This window comes from Exophiala oligosperma (assembly GCF_000835515.1).
Source record: "Exophiala oligosperma strain CBS 72588 unplaced genomic scaffold supercont1.3, whole genome shotgun sequence".
Classification (NCBI taxonomy): domain Eukaryota; kingdom Fungi; phylum Ascomycota; class Eurotiomycetes; order Chaetothyriales; family Herpotrichiellaceae; genus Exophiala; species Exophiala oligosperma.
The window spans coordinates 1,502,236-1,523,142 of NW_015622820.1; the positions used below are offsets into that span (position 1 = coordinate 1,502,236).

The 20,907-nt window shown below is 51.2% G+C and overlaps 8 protein-coding genes across 8 annotated transcripts; 4 read left to right on the top strand and 4 right to left on the bottom strand.

The window, feature by feature from the left end:
- Positions 1–71: 71 nt before the first annotated feature.
- Positions 72–790, top strand: PV06_03353 (uncharacterized protein). Its single transcript, XM_016404128.1, has one exon. It carries the CDS (start codon positions 152–154, stop codon positions 464–466), a length of 315 nt encoding a protein of 104 aa, XP_016265133.1. The 5' UTR covers positions 72–151; the 3' UTR covers positions 467–790.
- A 146-nt stretch (positions 791–936) lies between these two features.
- PV06_03354 (uncharacterized protein) lies at positions 937–4,159 on the top strand. Its single transcript, XM_016404129.1, has one exon. The coding sequence runs from the start codon at positions 1,051–1,053 to the stop codon at positions 3,829–3,831; it is 2,781 nt and encodes a 926-aa protein (XP_016265134.1). The 5' UTR covers positions 937–1,050; the 3' UTR covers positions 3,832–4,159.
- Positions 4,160–4,537: 378 nt separating this feature from the next.
- PV06_03355 (uncharacterized protein) lies at positions 4,538–6,257 on the bottom strand (the record flags this gene model as incomplete). Its single annotated transcript, XM_016404130.1, has 2 exons — positions 4,538–6,167; positions 6,226–6,257. 2 exons carry the CDS (start codon positions 6,255–6,257, stop codon positions 4,538–4,540), a joined length of 1,662 nt encoding a protein of 553 aa, XP_016265135.1.
- Positions 6,258–7,057: 800 nt separating this feature from the next.
- On the top strand, positions 7,058–9,360 carry PV06_03356 (uncharacterized protein; the record flags this gene model as incomplete). The annotated part of the gene is made up of 5 exons (XM_016404131.1): positions 7,058–7,064; positions 7,118–7,453; positions 7,522–7,881; positions 7,977–8,062; positions 8,155–9,360. The coding sequence occupies 5 exons, from the start codon at positions 7,058–7,060 to the stop codon at positions 9,238–9,240; spliced, it is 1,875 nt and encodes a 624-aa protein (XP_016265136.1). The 3' UTR covers positions 9,241–9,360.
- A 188-nt stretch (positions 9,361–9,548) lies between these two features.
- On the bottom strand, positions 9,549–11,346 carry PV06_03357 (uncharacterized protein; the record flags this gene model as incomplete). The annotated part of the gene is made up of 5 exons (XM_016404132.1): positions 9,549–10,636; positions 10,689–10,829; positions 10,884–11,013; positions 11,067–11,117; positions 11,173–11,346. 5 exons carry the CDS (start codon positions 11,344–11,346, stop codon positions 9,549–9,551), a joined length of 1,584 nt encoding a protein of 527 aa, XP_016265137.1.
- Positions 11,347–15,857: 4,511 nt separating this feature from the next.
- On the top strand, positions 15,858–17,235 carry PV06_03358 (uncharacterized protein). The gene is made up of 2 exons (XM_016404133.1): positions 15,858–16,601; positions 16,691–17,235. The coding sequence occupies exons 1-2, from the start codon at positions 16,200–16,202 to the stop codon at positions 16,991–16,993; spliced, it is 705 nt and encodes a 234-aa protein (XP_016265138.1). The 5' UTR covers positions 15,858–16,199; the 3' UTR covers positions 16,994–17,235.
- PV06_03359 (uncharacterized protein) lies at positions 17,184–17,492 on the bottom strand (the record flags this gene model as incomplete). Its single annotated transcript, XM_016404134.1, has 1 exon — positions 17,184–17,492. One exon carries the CDS (start codon positions 17,490–17,492, stop codon positions 17,184–17,186), a length of 309 nt encoding a protein of 102 aa, XP_016265139.1.
- Positions 17,493–18,766: 1,274 nt separating this feature from the next.
- Positions 18,767–19,927, bottom strand: PV06_03360 (uncharacterized protein; the record flags this gene model as incomplete). Its single annotated transcript, XM_016404135.1, has 1 exon — positions 18,767–19,927. The coding sequence occupies one exon, from the start codon at positions 19,925–19,927 to the stop codon at positions 18,767–18,769; it is 1,161 nt and encodes a 386-aa protein (XP_016265140.1).
- Positions 19,928–20,907: the final 980 nt, after the last annotated feature.

The following is a 20,907-nucleotide window of genomic DNA, read 5'->3' on the forward strand; positions in this document are numbered from 1 at the left end:
CAAGTGATTGAGATGATCTATACGCAGCGAGTTTGAGTTGAGAGAAGACTTGAGAAGTTGGCAGGTACGCGTCAAGTGATTGAGATGATCTATACCTTCCACACGCCTCCCCCTGTCCGATATATGGCTGAGCACTGTTCGCCCCGTGTTTATGGAGTACGAGTATGGCAGATCCTTGAAGAAACGAGGCTCCCGGAGTCGTCTCAGCCAGATCTACTCCACGAAAGGCAGTCAAAGCTCCATTTCAGCTCATCGAGCTGACTGCGACCTTCGGAAGCAGAAAGACATCCATGTCGGTTTGCGGTCGAATTTCCCTGAGGCAATGGCTATTAAATGCTATGCCTACAGAGAGTCGGAAATTCCTGGCCATGTTCATCAGTTTTGGGAGTTCGGTCTGTGGTCCAAACATGTACAGTATGCGGACCAAAATATCACCAGCCGCTGGTTTGGCATTGGACCTGCATGAGTTTTGAGTGGCAAATACTTCATGAGAGTGCTGGGAAGTCATGAATTTACCTCGCCATGTAAAATATGGTGGCTTCGTCTAACCAGTTGGACGGACATTTTGCGTATATGGAAGCAAAATCTGCAGTTGACTATAGAACAAGGCTGGAGAATTGGTCTTTCTTGCCACTGTTTTTGCGAACTACGAATATATAAACGCCTTTTCTGCCCAAGATCTTGCCATTATGTGTATGGGATTGATGGGGTTGTGCCAAAACCTCCATGTGAATTCAGTCTGCTGCTCGACAACGCGAGAACAGGTCGATAATCTACTATGACATTCGTCTATGGTCCTTTTGCTCTGCGTGATTCGTTTTGGAAAGGAGGCCAGAAGAAGGTACGTATCTAAGGAATCGACTCGATATGGGCAGCGTTGTATGAATGCTACGGCCGAGCATTAGTGCCTCCAAGTGAGAAATAATTTTTTGGAGACTCGAGATTACGCAGTTGCACCTCGTATACTTTTGTCCGCTACAACTGTTACCTGCACCGCCATTTCGTGAACCACCAAGTTCTGTCGCGGGTTCACATTCTAAAGTCCATGGCATGTTGAAACGTCTGGGCGCATCGGCTCACGTCTGTCTCAGATGTCAAAGGAAACAAATAGAAGACAGTCTACTGCCTGCGAACACAACCAGAGCACCGATCATATTTCCAACGAGAAGATGGCAGGGCAATGCCGCCACTGCTCCAGCCCTTGTCGAGCAAGACGATGACAATGATGGACGCGAACGCGAATCTTCGTCGCCTCCCCACAAGAATGCCTCTCGTACAAAACCCACCTCCCAACCCAGGGCTCATTATCAAAAGTCGATCCGGCATTGGAAACCTACACGGACAGCCGAACTGGGCGTCAATTCGCTAGGCAAACCAGCTGAAATCCTGATCCTTCCATCAACAGACCGGAAGATACCACAGGTCCCCAAGGATGACGGTGACAACAAGACCGTCAAAGCCATGATGAGGCAAGCCATTGACTTTGAAAAGGAGCCTCTCCAATTACAAGAGTTGAAGACAAACATCGAACAAGTCATGCGTCTGCTAGGTAAACAACGTGGTCAATTGGAACACAGAGAGTGGAGCACGCTGAAGACACATCTAATGAAGGGGTTCACAAAAGACCATTTGAAGCATTATGTCATGTCGCACGCTGACCGCTTCAAGGATGGAATCGCGTATATCAGGGTCCTCGAAAAGGGAAAACTCCCTCTAACAAAGTTCATTGTGGAGGAAATCTGGGGCTTCACCATTCCGATTGCGGTCTTCGCAGATTCAGATCATTCAAAGAAGAATGTCAAGGCTGAATTTCGGGCACGGGACGAGATCATGGACTATCTCTTGAATGATGAAGGCCAGCAATTGAAGAAGATTTCAGAAACTCATCAGGTCCAGATAGACGTCTTTCGATCACAACAAAGGCTCCGCGTACACGGAACAGCAGCAAGGGTGAACTTGGCCTCGTCGATGATAGCTCGTCTCTTGAGAAGCTTCACCGTAATCTCGATTCCTTTCACGAAGAAGTCTCTGACCGAGACGTACGCCAATCTCGCCTTGCAGCCTCTTGTGAAGCCTTTTCTAAGATCCATCGAGCAAAAGTTTCACGTACGCATCATTTTGTTCCCGAGTTGCATCAACATAGTGCATCGCGATCGGCCCAAAGCGGCAGATCATGCTCACAGAGAGCTTCGATTGGCTGCAGAGAAGTTTTCCGAGGAAGGCCAACGGGTCTTCTTGCATCCTGAATCTTCATTGAATGAAACGACCTGGGTACCTTACCCAACACCGGCTGAATTGCCGTGGGGCCTGCACCAACTACCTTGGGCGAGACTCATGATATCAAACAAGTCTGCCCAGCCGCAAAAAGTGGATCATCCTCAAGCCGAAGGTGAGGCTGCGGTCGTTAGTGAGATCGAAAAGTCACTACACAAATCTACAACCATCCCTACTTCTCGAGAGAGTTTGCACTACGACCTCGCCGTCAAGTTTGGCACAGCCTTATGCCGAGATCCTACGAATGCCAGTTCAATAGCAGACCCTAACGAAGAGTCGAAGACCATGAGCTCGCAAAAGGGGAATGTCTCCTCAGAAAAGCTCCTTCAGGCAAATCAAGGGAAAGAAAAGCACGATAAATTGTCTGCCTACGGCGAATCGTGCTTTGTCGAAGATGTGCCATATTTGGCGCAGCAGCTCGCACCAATGAAATTCTGGGAACCAACGCAGAAGCACGAAACTAGAGGTATTGGCCGAGATGGCTTGCTGACCTTACGCCTGGTCCTTGTTCCCATCACCAAGACGAAGCAGTATCCCAAACTCGAGGTTGTAATCGTCGCAGGGAAATCTCGAGAGGGGAAAACAACTTTGTCACTGAGTAATCTTTCTGCTATTTTCTCCGAGAAATCCTTCAAGGTTCTCTGTCCAAGCCAAGAGGCTGATATGGAAGTCGTCGGTCGGTCCAAACGAGACATCTGGTATCAGGGCAAACAAGATCCCATACATTTTGATAAGTTGCTCCGAGACCTGAGGAGTTATATAACCCGAGCGCAAAACCCGAACAGGGCTGACTGGGTCTTTGGGCCTTTTGTTAACCTGGGTTTCCCTAAACATTCTCCTGACTCGCTTCTAGTAAGCCAACAAGGTATTGCTGGCAAGACTCCAAGGCAGCCAACTGAGACCGAGACGACTGTGAGTAAACAGGAATCTCCGTTCGAGAAGATTGTATACATGCTACAGAGTGTGGAAGCTGTCGACGTCGATTCAAAGTCTATCTCCGTGTCCGAGCAAGGTTCAGACAGAAAGAATGAACTATGCTTGGAGCATGTCACGTTCACAGGCTCGACGGCGACTAAACAAGAGCTTCGCTTGGCCAGGCAATCATATTTCTCTCCGCCGTCACTTGAACATCTCGACGTTCGCCTCCTCGCTCAAGCGGGCCTCGTGTTAGTGGAGCGACTGGGTCATGATCCCTTGAAGAAAACGTCACTTCAACTAGGTGACGATGTCGTGCTTCAGGCAATACCTCCCGATGCAACGACTTCAGCATCTCCAGCGGGTGAGAAGACGCAGGAGAACGGCAGCCTGTCCCACTCGGCAAAAGCGTCAGTCCACGGATCCATGACCAAGAAAACCAAAGCACCGAAGAGCAAGCCAGGGAAAGACGTCGTAAGGAGCAACAAGAAGAAGGGTGCTACGAGGCCAACGTCAAGAACCGCCAAGCAGGCGAAAGAACGGTCAGTAGTATCCATGGACGAGTCTGTGGAAGGGTCAGACGAAGTCCGGACAAAAGCGTCACAAAAAACCAACAAGGCTCGAAAATCGACTAAGACGTAGACCAAATCTTTCAAGGTTACAAAGCCGAAGTCGAAGACATCAACTGGGAAGATGAGAACTGATGCAAAGACCGAAAATGCATGATATGGGAAAGAGAGCGACTTGAGGGTTACGTAATTTCGCGCGAAAGCTCGAGACCTTGGGTCCTCTACCAGAGCAGCTTGAAAGATCCTAGATGTGAGGTTGAAGAGTGCGCTGGCCTTATGTATATTAGATATATTCATGTTGTACTATAAGAAGACCCTATCTCACCTTTTTTTCGGGCCAGGTGAGTGGTGGGTATACTGGTTGGCCAGATAGGCAATGTATTCCATGTCGTCGGAATGTATGTATGTTAGAGTGTGTGAGAGTGCCGACACACGTTTTGCTCCAATGGTGAGATTGTTGTTCTTCTTCCCAACATGGATCTCATCAAGTCGTTGTTGCGGCATTGTATTCATGTTCTCATGTTGAGTTCGTGAGCCGGACGAAGACGCCCCGGACGAAGACGCCCCAGACGAGAGACAGGTGTGGTCTCTTTGAGTCTAGGAGGAATTGAACAATGCAGTTTTGTGTCTTGCTCGAGGGATGCATGTTTTCCCCCGGCCCGGGTTCTTTTGTACAGGCTGGATCCAGGGTGTGCCTAGCTTCCATATTCTTTTTTTTTTGGCTCTTTAGTAGTATGGACTTGAAATCCAAGTGTTTGCTCGTCCGTGTTTATTTTTTTTTAGAATGGACTAAATCCAAGCTCCTTCATGGACCAAGGCCTCAACTCGGCCAGGTCATCCGGGTCCTTTTCGCGGACGGGCTTGGCGAACTCGAAGAGGAACTGCAACATCCACCGGTCCATGCGGAACGAGGTCTGCTTGTAGTTCTGGCAGGCCTTGTGGAACTCGCGGAAGCGGGTGAAGCACACGTCCAGCGTGGGCCAGTAGGTCTGGAGCTTGGTGAGGATCTCGAAATTCTGCTCGAGCCGGCCGCGGGCGGAGCGGATCTGGGCGTCGTCGACGCCGAAGAGCAGGGTGTGGAGTTGGACGGTGGAGGCGATGACCAGGACGTGCCCGACCATGGTGTAGTACACCTCGCACCAGGGGGTCGAGTAGGCCCGGTACAAGAGTTCGCACAGGCCGATGGCGCTGGCCTTGCACTTGTTGGCGTAGTACCGGGCGGCGGTGGACGCCGGGGCCCGGAAGACGGCGTCCTTGTCGTCGACACCGACATCGTCGTCGTCGTCGTCGTACGAGTCCTCGTGGAGGTAAGGGTAGTACAGCAGTTGGCCGTAGTGGTAGTACCCGACCCAGACGGCGACGAACATGGGGCCCAACCCCATCGAGGTGTGCCGCTTCATGTTGGCGTCCGTGTCTCGGAGGTCGACGGGGAGGGACTCGTGCCACTCGTCGAGGCTGCGGGCGAGTTTCTCGACGGCGCCCTGGTGGTTGAAATCGTTGACGCCGGGGCTGTGGGCGAACGCCGCGGCCGCCATCTGGTTGACCGTGCTGATCTCCACCAGGATGGCGTTGAGCTTGACCATTTGCGTCAGCAGGGACGACTCGCTTTCTTGCATCTGCATCGTCGTCGGATCGGGGAGGTGGTCGTTGGGGGCCGTGGTGCCGTCGCGTCTCAGGCGGAGAAACACCGTCTCTTCCATCGGGTACGGGACCTCGGAGCGAGGTGTCAGCGCGCGAGGGATGCGCACTCCGTTCGACGACCAGACGTCGATCATGCACAACGTCCACCAAGCGCGACGGTTGACTTCTTTCTCCACAGGTGAGGACGCCTGCATGTTGGGGAGATCCAGGAGGAGGGCATTCCGGCAGGCTATCCCGTAAAAGACCGCCTCGGTCGAAGCTTCTCCTTCGGTGATGGCGAATGCACCCAAGAGGACGCACGCTTGGATCGTCGACAGCGACACCTCGCGCAGGTCGAGCAGGTCTTGTGCTGCCTGGGCGTACTGTCTGCCCCTGAGTCTGGGGTCGATTCCGACGAACATGGGGTCGTCCGAAAAGCGGGCGGAAAGACTGATGATGGCGAACAGGATAACTTTCGGGATCGTTCCGTCGATCACGTCCTGCATCAAGCTTGGTCGGTGAAACAAGGAGTGGAACAGGTCGTGTATATATCGGAAGTACAAGTCGACCAACTCGAGGCAGAGCTGCATTGGTGGTAACTGGACCCCGAGGCTCATGGCTCGATCCTGGTCATAATCACTGCTAGGCTTTGGTGAGACTTCCGCCGAAGGGTTGGACCAGAGCCCGTTGAAGGCCGACGGTGACAGGATTGAGCACAGGAGGTTTTTATGCCTGCACCAGTTGCATGGTGCCCCGGGAGCCGAGACTTCACATTTGCGTCGCCGGTTCCTGAGGGGTTTTGGTTAGTCTGGTGGAGAGGCAAAGAGACAAAGACGAGCAAACGTACCGACATGCGACACAGGCCGTGGACGGGCGCATCACGAGACTTTCGAGTCTGGTTTTTAGTCCAGATTCTGCTTGTGTAGTGGTAGTTCGAGTCCAGGAAATAGCACCGACTATTGTTGTAAGGCGGGTGTCTTGCGTCTCACATCAACGATGATGAGGCTCATGGACTTTGGATCGAGAGGCTAGCCAATAGCCATAAACGCCAGGCTTGCGGCGATCGAGAAGTAGCAACATGCGGAGGGTTGTTCTCTTGAATTCCTGAGCCCCATCTAAGGAGCACGGTGAGACTTCATTGACCAGTTGCAGAAGTCATTCTTTATTCATGGAACCAGATCACAATGATATTGATGCAGGGGGATTCAAAATATTGCGAAGCGCCAAAAGAACCACACAGAAATCCAGGTGTAAGAGAAATTTGCGGGGGACATAGAACTAGTGCCAGCCTCGTCGTGGCAAGGCTGAGGCACATCCCAAGCCACTAACCAGATTGGGAAGTACCACAAGGTCAGCGACCCAAGACACACTTTCTCTTGACCTCCCCTGCTTCACTCTTACACCATAGTTCTGTCCTTCCCTGACGGAAAAATGATCTCGCCAACCCAGGCTCTCTTACAGGGCAGCCATTGATCGACCTTTGTTACCATTTGGAGACCTTCGCTACTCCAAACGACGTCGAGCTGACCAACCTCGAGTCGAATGAGACCGACTGTTATTGTGCTTCAGAAACAACACAAACACCTGCATTCTGATTCTGTCCTCGTCGCGGATATGTGACATCTTCAGAAACTTCACGACTCGCACACGGCGCTTCCGCGTCTAGTGATTCGGTCACTATGAATTGTCCATATATACCCCTCGACCGGAGACACTTTTGTAAGCTAATCTCCATCCAGACACCGACTCCGAAACTGCTTCTCAGCCCAGACCGAGCATCGAGGAATACGCTCTAGCCGACCTTCCTCTTCTCGCTGATGAACTCGCGCGCGGTAATGACGAGCATGACCTTTTTGACGCTGGAACGGGAGACGACGTTTCCGGACCCCGACCTTTTGAAACCACCAGCAAGATCAGCCCCCACGGTGAGCACAACCTGACGGTACGCGAAGCTATCAGAGCATACCCTGCCGCCATATTCTGGTCCTTTGCCGTCAGTATGTGTATCATCATGGAAGGTTACGATGCGATTTTGATTGTCAACTTTTTCGCATTCCCTCAATTCCAACGCAAATGTAAGTTACACACTTCCGCGCGGTTGGTGTAACACAAGCCAGGGTCTCTCTGACACATGATATTCTAGACGGCAACTTTGTCGGTGTTTCCGAACAGACCCAGACCGGTTATCAGGTATCCCCAGCGTGGATGGCAGCCGTTGGAAATGCTTCAGGCTTCGGAGCGTTCCTGGGGACTTTTCTCAACGGTTACCTCGTCGCAATCTTCGGGCAGAAGCGAGTCCTTCTGGGTGCTCTGGCTCTTCTGTCCTGTTTCATCTTTCTCACATTCTTCGCTCCGAACATCCAAACTTTACTGGTCGGACAACTACTGTGCGGCTTCCCCTGGGCGGTCTTTGCTACAACCGCACCTGCGTATTCAAGCGAGGTTTTACCCATGTCTCTTAGAGTATTTGGCACTTCGTGGGTTAATATGTGTTTTATTATAGGTGAGCCCGATCGTTCCGCGACGCCATACCATATCACCCTTTCGGTCTCTTCAATCATACCTCTCTCGCTTTTTTGACTGACACCTGGTTCATAGGACAACTCATCAGTGCCGGGGTCTTAAGAGCATGTCTTGAACGTAATGACGAATGGGCATTTCGCATCCCGTTCTCTGTTCAGTGGGTAGGTTCAACTGCACATAGACACATACTGGCATACCCGCTTCACCACCGGGTCATGACCTACAGGTCATCGCTAACTGATATATTTTACAGATCTGGCCCGCATTCCTGATACCTCTCCTCTGCTTCGCCCCTGAATCGCCCTGGCACCTCGTCCGACAGAACCGTCTGGCCGAAGCCGAAAAGTCCCTCCGACGCCTGCAACGCGCATCATCACGCATCGACGTCGGCCAAACCCTCGCCAACATCATACACACCAACCGTCTGGAAGAGTCCCTCAGCGTGGGCACGTCGTACTGGGACTGTTTTTCCGGCTTTGAGCTCCGGCGCACCGAGATCGCGTGCGTCTGTTTCGCAGGTCAAGTCCTGTCTGGTTTGTCGTTCGCCTACAACGCCTCGTACTTCTTCGAACAGGTGGGGCTGTCGGCTTCGACGACCTACTCACTCAACCTGGTCGGGACCGCCCTCGCGTTTGTTGGAACTCTGGTGAACTGGTTCTACTTTATGCCCCGCATGGGCCGGCGCACGCTGTACTTGCTTGGGATGTTCGTCATGGCCATCGAGTTGTTTTTGATCGGGGTTCTAAACGCCTGGACTCACCATAAGCTCGTCGCCATGACACAGGCGAGCCTCACTCTCATCTGGACCTTCACGTTTCAAGTTTCGGTGGGACAATTGGGTTGGTCGTTCCCCGCCGAGGTCGGGTCGACTCGTCTCCGACAAAAGACGGTCTGCCTCGCCAGGAACGCGTATTATGTCTTTGCCGTCCTCTCGGGCGTGCTGCAACCTTACTTTCTCAACCCCGAGGCGCTGAATTTCAGGGGTTACACGGGTTTCATATGGGGCACGACGGCCATCTTGACCTGGGTCTGGGCTTATTATCGTCTTCCCGAGACCAGGGGCCGGACTTACGAAGAACTGGATGTCCTGTTCGCGAAACGGGTCGATGCGAGGAGGTTTGCCACGACCCAACTGAATGCTTTTCATGTCGACATGGCCGAGCAGTCTGACATGAATGGTCAGAGTGGGATTGGTCGAGTCAGTCCGGTTGGGTCTCGACTGGACGGTGCGTACTACCCGGGTCAGAGAAACGGTACAGATGTCGTCGAGGAGAGACCGTTGGCAAGGAGACGATCGAGTCATGAAAGTGAGGAAGCAGAATTACTCGGGAACCAGTAGAGTCTGGGGAGCAATCAGTCGGTGTGGGTGTTATGTAGGTGTATCATGTATCATGTATCACCAGAGAGTCCCAACATCAAGGACAATCTACTCACACTAGTCAAGTCGTGGCTACTTCATCTCTGGCTCGAAGTCTCAGATGATTCGAAGGTGGTTTCGATGACAATCTACAAGAAAATTTGTCCAGGAAATATCTACCTTGAGTGCCTTGAGGGATACTGTAATCTACGCACATACATCACTTGTGCCATGGTGCCTCTGATACACGTTGACCTTCTTGTTCTTGTTTTTGTTGTAAGCGAAAGGTCCTACAAACTCGCCTTCCCACTCGTCTCGTAGGGGAAACAAAAACTCAACAGTCCAGCCACGATGTACAGACTCGCCGAGACAAAGATTGGAGTGTTTGTGTACCCGACGTACGTTGCGATGATGGGCGCCATCAAGCCGCAGATCCTGTTGAAAGCCGCGGCCATTCCGGTGCCCGTGCCTCGGTGGATGCTGGGAATCACCTCGGGCGTGTAGCAGTAGAGTGCGCCCCACATGATGTACTGCACGAAGCTGGAGATGGAGTTGAAGGCGAGGATCTGGGCCTGGGTCCGCGCGGCGGTGAAGGCGAACAAGAAAACCGAGGTCAGGATCAACGACAAGCCCAATGTGCCTCGTCTCCCGATGTAAGGTAAACCGATGAGCCATCCCGCAAGCAGAGTTCCCGGGATCGAGCAGGCGATGATAATAAAGTTGTTCCGGTACGTGATGTTGATACTGCTCGATCCGCTCTGGGCGCCGTGGGCCGCCAGGTACTCGGGCAAGAAGTTGCTGTAGAGAGGAGACGCCAGCCCGATCATGCCCCAGACGAGGATGATCAGGGAAGTGCTGAAGGCGAGTTTCCTGGTCGAGAACAACGCGCGAACGTGCTTGAGCCCTCCTGGGCGGAACTGCGCCAACGTCCTTTTCATCGCCGTCTTTTTGTTGACGGGGGCGATTCCGTGACTCTCTGCAAAATCCCGCTCGACCTGCACCAGGTCTTCCACGGTCAGGGGCTGCGTCGTGCCGTTGTACTTGGCCACATCGTTCAGGACTTCGATCGCTTCCTGGTATCGTCCTTGGCCTATCAAGTACCGTGGGCTTTCCCGCAACTTGAACAGGAGAAAGCGGGCGAAGAATGCGGCGAGCGTGATCGCGCCCATCGAGTACATGAGATACCGCCAGCCCATGTTGTCAGCCTTCTTGCACTGTCCAGCGGGAGTATCAGCACTGCACGAATAGCGAGGCAAGAATCCCCAAGCGGCCCCGGCTGGAATCATTTGCCCAAACGACCACCACACCGCTAGAATTTCGAGGAGGTATTGGTGGGTTCCGGGTAAGAATTCCAGAAAGACTGCACTGTCAACGGGCACTGTGAATCGTCAGCCAAAGTCAAGAGGCAGTAACATTCTCACCAGACTTACAGTTGCCTCCAACTCCAAAACCACAGAGCGACACGAGAACAGCACAACCCACAAAGTTGGGTGCTGCACCGGCAGCCGTACCGAACACTCCAGCAATCAGCAGCGTTAAATTGAAAGCCAGTCGTCGTCCGATAAGGTCGGCTGTTTGTTTGTGTTAATGATGGCTCGCGGAGTACCAGGTAGAGATCCACTCACCTCCCAAACCCCAGAAGGAAGCACCGACAACAAGGCCGGCGATCAGAGCTAGCGACAAGAAGGCTGAATGCTTAGGAGTGAATTCAACTGCAACTTGTGCAAGTGCGTCGGAGACAGTTGTTTGCCAAAGCTAAGGACGTCCTCAGTCATGATGACTTTCTCCAGAAGTATTGGACTACCCACCTGGTCGCAAAGCCATCCATAACCGCAAAGGACGAACAGAGCCCATTGGTACTGTACCATTCAAGTCAGCTTAGGTGTTGAGGTAGCAAAGACCCCTCGGACGTACCTTGCCCATTCCAATTGCCTGTACTGCATGGTTGACTAGCCGTGCCTGATGTTCAAAGACGGGGTCGATGCCATCGACGTGAAGAGACTTGTATTCTCGGAAAGAGCCAAGCTCGGTTGTTGGTTCTACTTGCGGGCTTGTTGCTCCGACCTTGGTATGCTCGTCCGAGCCCATGGTGAAAGACTTTGATCGATTGTATGCCGTCGTGTTTCTATTCGAGAAAGCGAGTCGCGGTCCCGAGCTCCTAGAGAAGGGATATCCATTGCTTTTGTAGCCGGACACGGCTTATCTAGCTTCGATCCATGGTCTTGACCTCTGTGTTGCTGAACCGCTAAGGTGAAAGAGTATCTGTCCTTTCAAGACCGATAGATGATCCATTGCCGATCAGAGAAGTATGGGCATCGAGAATGCATGAGCCCAAATATCCAGCCATGTGGTAGACGGGCAAATACATATTCAATGATTGGACGCTGGGAGTGTATCTTTGTAGATAACGGGAATTCGCCGGCAGAGCCGCCAATATTGCGGGCAAGATTGACACGGGGGTTGGAAGAAAGTCGTAGGCCTTGTTAGGGGGCAGCTGGCCGTGGAGATGAGCATCCGGAGCGAACACTCTAAGGGTAATTTAGGCGCCTCTTTGGTGGATAATCAGCTTTCGATACGGGGGCTTATGGAGAAGCCCGCTTGCCCGTAATTGCCCCGTGTTTTTCGGGCATCACCAACTGTCACTCCCTGCGTCTCTGCCGTCGCTACAATCGATATCCTTCAGATGCACGTGTCCTTCATGCGGGTGATGGCGAGCCTCGATCAGTCGAATCAGTCGTCAATCATGGCCCTGTGTACTCTCGTGTCGCCCGTGGATTTGATTATAAACTCAAGGTGAGAATCTCTGTCTGCTCAATGAAATAGCAACTCCCAGCACGCAATTGTCACGATGGCGTCCGAAACATTAGTTCTCCCTCTACCAAACACAGAACATGCCTTTACCAAGGTCGAACCCTTTGTCGAAGTTCCTCCTCCGCCTCGCTTCGACCCCTCTACACATCTCTGCTTCGAGCCGCCCAAGGCCCTCGTTACTCTGAAAGAACTCCTGCTTTCCGAGAAAGATGCTATATCGCCAGTTGCGATCACAGAGCCCTTTCCTCTGTTCACGATTGAAGGCGTCAAGCAAATGCGGGCAGACCTGTTTCGGAAGGAGGTGGTCGAGAAACATGGAAACAGGACATTGCCACATTGCTATAAAATGAGAGGGTATTCCAAAGACACTCCCTTTGTGGACTCGGTTTGGCGAAGCGAAGAAGTGCTTCAAGCATGTTCGCAGGCTGCTGGCGTCGATCTTGAGGTTGTCTTCGACTACGAGATTGCACATATCAATGTCCAAGTGGATGCGCTCGAGGATGACATGCAGCTGGGTGACGCCCTCCCCCCTGCATTTCCTCCGAGCCAATCTTCTCTTCCAAAGGCAGCGCCCGTCGATCATGCAGATGAGTTGGCCTCGGTCGGATTATGGCACAAAGACTCATACCCTTGGGTCTGCGTCTGTATGCTCTCTGATCCTAGTAATATGGTCGGTGGAGAGACAGGACTCAGGAAAGGTGACGGGTCCATTGCCAAGGTCAGAGGGCCTCAAGTTGGTTGGGCTGTCATGATGCAAGGAGGTTGTATTGAACATATTGCTCTAAAGTCTGTCGGTACTGGGGAGCGTGTCACCATGGTCACCTCATTCCGTCCTCGCGATCCAACTCTTTCCGATGTTTCCAACCTAGGCAACGTCAAGAAGAGTAGCAATTGGGATCAGCTCTTCAAACAGTGGTCAATATACCGCCTGAAAGTTATCGAGAAGCGAGCACAACTGTTGAGAGAGGAAATTGCTCGAGGATCTCCTACCGGCCCTCAGGTAGCAGAGATGATGAGCAAATGGAACGAGGAGCAATTCGCTTATATGCAACATACTGCGGTGGAGATGACGGGTGACGGCAATCCAGGCTCTCAATATTGAGTGACTGTCATCAAGTGTACTGTATCTTGGTTATGTTAGACGTGTACCTACCTATCTTGACTCGGAGTGACTCCAGAAGTAAGGCATACTGCTCGAGTTGCTCTAAACCCTTGGGGCGATGACATGCTAGTTTTCAAGTGAGTACGTATACGTATATATAAAGTCTTATCGCACCGAATAGATCGATACTGACTGATGTTTGACTCAATCGTGGTTGGTCTTGTAGTCATCTTCTGTCTTAATAACTAGCGGCACCAACCGCCAGACTTGGACGGAAACAGAAATTCTTTCCCTCCTTATCAACAGTTCTGTCTCTCGCGGTCTCCTTGTTGATCGCAACTTCTCCGGGCATTCCAGACAATGACACACAAGCCATGGCACAGCAACAATAACGGTAATGACGACTCATGGAAGGACTGGCCCGAGATCAAGGCCCTCGAGCCTACAAATCTCGACGCAATCGACCGTGTGATCTCTGTAGAACACGAAAGATCGCTTGTCGCATTGATTCCTCACCACCATGTTCATTTTGTCAAAACCGCGGGAGCGATTGTACTTTTAGAGAAAAGCCTCCGGTCAAAAGAAGGCGAGCATTGTCAACAGATCCTATAACGAACGATACCGCACCATCGTCAGCACTTTCAACCACTTTTACCTGGAACTGGAATGATGCACCACCATTAGAATTCGATAGCACCATCTTTGGCGATCTCGCTCTGTTCGAAGATGCGAGCCCCGAATCCGCAGACCAAAGTGACTCGTCAATTACAGGCTTGAATGGCAAAGCCCAAAGCAACACAAATGGAAATGTTCGCAGCCCAGAGCAACAGAGAGCCAAAGAACGGGAGCACCTCATACGGGAAGGACTTGTGCTTCATGGCGCTCACATGCCACCAGATACTGGCCATCTCAGCCGTCATGTTGTTGATGGTCTCCCTGCAGAAGCTGGACGCATCAAGATACCACAGATTACTTTACAGAGCATAGATGCAGATGACATGTTGGGCCGTAATCTCAAGGCAAGCATGCCTATTTTGTTATATCCTGATCAGCACCCTCCTTCACCGTTACCACATTTCAGTGATCGATCGGTTTCCTGGTCAGACATCAACGACTTGTTGTCTGTTAAACAATGTGATCAGTTGAAGTGTCTCTACTTTCAATTCATCCACGCAGCCTTCCCGGTATTGCAGGAAGATATCCAGTTTTGGAACGACCAAGACCATGGCACATCGTCAAAAGCCTCGCTGGCACTGGCAGCTTCTCTTTACGCAACAGCAATACCGTTTGCCATGCACGACGATCATCTATGTGCCACGCTAACTAATACCTCGTCCAGGAGGGAACAACTTTATTCGATTGCTGTTACAAGCATCCTCGAAGAAGCTCACCGACCCTCCATGGAGCTCCTGCAGGCTTCTTTACTATTGCTACAGAAAGGCCCGACTGCTCAGCATTATGGATTGACCCCTGCATATGCCTGGCTGACCTCCTTCGCGGTCACGATGGCGAAAAGTCTTGGTCTACAATATGACTGTAGCTCATGCAATATACCTGAAGCCGAGAAGCAGACCCGTACGCGACTTTGGTGGGCGACATTTGTGATGGACACCTGGGTAAGTCTGGATTCACCGGGAGGACGCTCGATCAATCCTGATGACTATGATGTCCCTCCACTGCGACTGAGCGATGATGCGATAAGTGGACCTCATCTGGCCGGGCAAGAGCTCAATCATTTCTGCCAATTAGTTACCTTGAGCCGGCTATTGTCACAGATTCAAACCACGTATTACACTGTACGTGCTGCGAAAGACACCAGCGGAAACCTCTTCAGATCCTTAGACCTAGCGCGACCCATACGTGCAGAACTGGTTGAATGTCACCAGCAGTTGAACAGCGGATTGTCATTCACCAGTGGTAACGAGACTGGTGTTCACGCATCGATTCATATCGCTAGCTCGGTGGTGTCGATCACCCTTTTTCGAGCTCTTATTCGACCGATCCAGAATAGCGATCTGACATTCTCTTCATCCTTGGAGGGCCAAAGGTCTGCTGCCAGTGCTGTTTTGGCCGGCTCTCTCAACTCTGCGAGAGAAGCAGTTCGTATACTGGAGAACATGGTGTCAGTGGTTGGACCGTGGAATTCATTTTGGCATTCCTGGTCCCAGGGCAACTTTGCAATTATTAGTACATTCTTTGTACAATTGCTTTCCGTGAGCAAGTCGCAAGACATGCAACAGGACATGACATCTGAAGTTCTCGAGCTCGTGTCGCGTTGGAAACGTGCCATACGCGTCGGAGCTGGCAATGGAGGCTGGGGACATTCATTGATGAGCCTGGCTTTGACCCGACTTGATGCCCTCCTCAATCATCTTCCGCCATGAGAAACATGTCATATCTATACCTACGACTGCAGGATTGTTCTTGGGGCTCTTTCTTTTTTTGACAGCGATCAAAAGGAATCTAGGCCCAACAGCGGAGTCGTCGAAACTTGCTCATGCCGAGATCGCCAAGACATTCCACTGTCGCCCAGGCCGCCTCGTTCCTCGGCAGACGCTTCTTGACTCCAACTTTGAGCACATTTTCTCAGATGTTGTATTTCTGAATGATGTTCGAATACAAAGAACAAGACCAAACAAATACCAATGGCGGTGAGTTCTTCTGCTTGTATCTTCTAGCAAAGACCTCTTCCATGTTTCACGAGTCCCTTACGACCAAAACCCAATTCCCGGCGCGAACCACGGTTGTATTTCGTTCAATTTGGGTATGAGAGATGGTGGATCTGCCAAGGTCATCCCACATAGCTGTCATGATCGCTCCCGAAAAGCTAGGATCAAATCTTCTGGTGGCTTGTGGTTTGTGAGCACTATACGGGGTCAAGTCATTTCGAATGTGATCAGAAAACGGTTGGTATAAAGATTAGGGGGGCGTTGCCTTTCAGAGTATTCATTTCTTCTTTTCCCATCCTCGCCATCCAGAATTATTATCTCTCACCATCACCCATAACACTACAAACCTCACGGTCAAGATGTTTTCCAACTCACTCCTCCTGCTATGTCTGCCTGTCCTGACGTTGGCGCATTTTGAACTGAACTTCCCACCATCACGTGGAAGCAACGATGAGAACCAGGCAACCTTCCCTTGTGGTGGCTATTCACAGACCCAGAACCGCACGCGTGTCTCGTCGACCGAAGTGCCCGTGTCTGTGAAGCTAGGACATACTGAGAACCTATTCCAAATTCTGTTGGCAATTGGCGACGACGTGGGAAGCTCATTCAACTATGAACTCCTCCCGACCATTCGCGAAATGGGTCCTGGCGATTTTTGTCTTTCGAGCATTCCTGTTCCCAGCAACCTGAACATTACCGACGGCACCAATGCCACCATCCAAGTCATTACAAACAGTCATGACGGGAGTGGTCTTTACAACGTAGGTTTTTATCCCCTTACAATGGTCGAACAGTGAGCCTTGCGATACTGTGACTACTGAATCGCTAATGAATGGGTTGAAATGAGCAGTGTGCAGACATCACATTCACAACGACAAACCCAGAGACACCGTCGTCGTGCACGAACGGGACTGGAATCAGTGCCACGCCTCTCTCAGGGAGCAGTTATACTTTTGCCAACGAGTCAAGTAGCCACGGAGATGGACACGGGTCAAGCAGCACGTCTGGAACCGCGTCCGGGACAGCAAGCAGCTCTGCAAGTGCCACTGCTGCTACGTCTTCGGGGTCTGGTCAAGGAAATGGTGCTCCCATGATGAGTGTCGGATGGGGTATTTTGGGAGCTGCAGCTTTGGCTGGTGTTGTCATGTTGTAGACAAAGTCAGAATGATGGAGTAGCAACTTTTGAATGAAACAGCGGAAAGGTAGATACGACTAGAAATGTGTATGGCTTGTCATATGACGTGATGTGATGAGACGAGACGGGCTTTTTTAGATGGACACTTGTATGGTAGTGTAAAGTCCAACATTGGCCATGCCTTCGTCTGTACTGAAACACTCTTTCATTACAATCTTCCCAAATCCAATGATCCATAACACAACAGGAACACAACTGCCGACAATCCGATCAAGGTCCAATGTTCGAAATGATAAATCCTCATGATCATTTGTGTCCAAGTATAATAAACCACAAAGGCATCCCAATTTTCACAGTACGGGGCGTCACTATCATTGTCGTCGTTGTCGTCGTCATGGTCGCTGATGACATCCTCGACATCTTCCCCGCCGCCGGATGTGGTATCACCATCATCCTCGCCGGTTGTTTGAGTAGTTGTATCATCACTCATCATTTTCGTGGTTGCCTCATCACCCATCAAGGTGGAGGAAGGAGTTGTGGATTCTTCATTGTTCCCGAACAAGTGGGTTGGGTCTCCCGACAGGCATGGGTGTTCTGGTTCTTGTGTCGGCCAACGTTGACACTGGTCCGTTCGGTCCGTTTGCGTCCCCTTGTTCGACAACATCGTACCTGGTCAAAGGTCTTTTCAAAGCTTTGCACCCTGCACAGGTATTGTTGTATACCCTGGTCCAGTCGTCCGAACGTTTGATGATTTGTTCCTCACATCGACCCGTCAAGACCATACCATAACAAAAGGACCGGTAATTTTTGTCGTCACGGACGTGCCGACGGCAATGAGTACAGTGACGAGATATGGGTCCTTTGAAACACATTTTTCTTTCCCCCTTTCTGATCCTAGAACGGAAAAGGAAAATGGTTCGCCGCTTGTCCAAGTAGGTACCGTAATTATCTCCGTAAGAAGTATTGTATGGTGCTTCCTCCAAGAATTGTAGGGTATCAAGGTAACAATGACTCGGTAATCATGTAGATCAAGGTAAAAAAACCTTACCCTTGGGGAACAATCTTACCATGAGCGACCAAAAAATCGTAGATATATGTATAGAGAGATGGAGAGATCTTACCTTTCTTGAAGTGCATCAACATGGTGACGCCAGACCAAGAGGCAAACAAGACACTCTCATCCAATCCAGTGTTTGTTGTTTGTTTTTCACCATCTTTACATGTCGACAACTCAAACACGTCGTTCTTTGTTTAAAAAAAACGTTACTGCGTGTCATCACTTTCGCCGTTTGAGCGGACAGGCAGGTGTAAAACACGGGGATGACCCATTCTACTTAATAACAATTACTTTAAGAACAAAAAAAAGAGGGAGGAAATTGGTATGTATGCTGGATAAGATCATGACAGTAAAAGAGTCATGATCGAGTAAAATAATGCCAAGTTATTTGAGTCGTACTCGTATCCGCATTCGTACTCGTATATTTATCTCGACTCAGACTCATCTCTACTATTTATCGGTGTTCATCATTAATACATCTCATTATTCTCATATCTCATATCAAAGGAATGCTACTCGAGCCTTGTCTTTTCCTCATGCGATGACAGCCCAAGTTATACTTCGCCGTCAATGACAAAAATGAAAATATTAACCCTCAACATTCCATCATAAGGCGACGATGACTGCATATGTACTAACATAGGTCAGACCCCAGAAATATGAGTGTTGGCCGACTCCGTAGAAGCAGTAACCAGGCCAAATTCATCATCAGACCTCCCCAACCAAAACCTCCTTCATTTCGTCGGGGCATGGCTCTGACACCAGTTGAAATATGTCTGGAGCTTTGGAAAGTCACTCGTGGTGGCGGACGAGCCACCGTTCGCTGTGGCACAGGCCTTGCAAGCGCTGACACCTAGCATAAAAGGTACAGGGTCGGGGCAAAGCTGGTTATATACGAAACCAGTATTCTGTCCGACGGTCTGAGTGTTGTCAAAGACGCCATAGCAGGCGGCTGGGGCAATTCCGAGAGATTGCCGACTGACGATTTCAGCAATGATATTCTTGCTGCCTCGTCGAGGGAACCTGGGTGTCCAGGTCGCTGTTGGCTTGGTCCAGTCACCCCAACCCGTGGTCGTTGTCGGAGTCGGCGGGGCGGCAGCCGGCGGGCAGACTGGTTGACCGTACACGTCGAAGATGGCGAATGAAAGATCAAAGAGCATGGGGTTCAGATGGAAGTATCCTAGAGCTGGCTTATCCCACGCACAGTCGGCCTCGGTGGGCGTCGGCCATGTAGCGTTCCAGTCCGTGGGGACGTCAAGGGGAGGCAGTGGCTTGCACTCGTCCGGAGCGCAGACATAGCCATCCGCAGGTGGGTTCTGTTCCCAGTTGCAGTCGATCTGAGGTGGTGTGCAGACGGTGCCAGGAGGACAGCCCCAGAGGTAGTTGCTTGGTAAGGGAGCCTTGGGAGTGTATGTTGGGTTGACGATTCTGGAAGTACAAGTCACCAGGCCAGTCAGAGGCGCCGATGGGCAAGTCGTGGAGACGACAGTGGTGGTGGCAACATCAGTTACTGTGCTCACGCCAACACTCGTAATGGTCTTTTCACTGACAACAGTGGTCGGGCTAACGATTGTGGTAGGAGCAACGACAGTCGTGGGGACAGTCACTGGCACACTGATGTAGCTGGTCTCGACGCTCGTGTCGACAATGGTCGTCGGCTTGATCTCGACAGAGGTGGTGGTGACAGTGACATAGTCGGTCTCAGTCGAGTACACGGTCGAGTAGATTGTCGTCGAAACAGTGACATAGCTGGTTGACCAGTCTACCCAGCCAGCGGCAGGAGCACTGCTGGTAGTGGTTTCCCATCCGTCGGTGCCAGCTTGAGCGAGAGTGACAAGGAGGGGGCCCAGAAGGGCGGCAATACTCATCCTCATGACGCCGATCTTGTAGATCATGAGTATCTATGTGCACACAACGAAGGACTTGGGTATCAAAAAAACAACAACAAGGCTGTGCAGTTATGTCGGAGGAGGGATGAGACGAGAGGAAAGCGAAAGGCGACTCCCTCGACCTGATATATGGGATTGAAGCTTTCAATGCCACGGCCATGCGAGCACAATTTTTATTTGTCGTCACCAGCCTTGGAAGAAGAGCCCGCACCTCCCATGGAGCCGATGCTACCATTGCGCCAGTGGCTTGCAGGACTTAGGCATACCCTCCGCAATGGTACTAGACGTGTCTAGAGTAGCCTTGAAAGGCCTTCGACTTAGCGTGCTCGCTTGTTGGGAGAGGACTTGAACAAGACCACTAGACTGACCAGGAGCATGCGAAAGTCCGTCAGGGCGTTAGTAGCTCTCGGTGCCTTGATGGGTGATTGTCAGGGCAGCCCAGCCGATCCCGATATGGCTCACCCAGCCTCACGGACGACGGACATTATGATGGTACTATGTTGCACAGGGCTAGGATATGCTGTACTCCGTATGGGTCGGGGAAATTAATCACCATCCGCCGTGCTGACAAGACCGAATGGCGGCAGAAGGGGCCGTATTGTGGCTACACTATTTCTTCAAGGCTGGAGACGCGGCTAGGAATATCCCAAGAATAACAAGAAAGCTGCCGGATGCATGGAAAATCAGCGCGGCATCACACCAGGAGTAAGTAAAATGACCCACGGCGTGAGCAGAAAGAAAAGGACTTTCCCCGCGCACTCGGGCATCGTTCGCGTCTGCAAGAACAGGAAGCTTCGGGACTATGAGCTGGTCAAGTGATGATTATGAGGCTCAATTACCAGATGAGGTCTGGTAAGAGAATATATTGTGCTGGTATTCTAGGGCATTAGAGGAAGGTCTCTTTGTAAGTCTCCTCCTTTTTGCCGTAGTATCTCTTGGCTGCTGGTGGCTGTAGAGCAGGCTGTACAAATGGATCCTCATGGTGG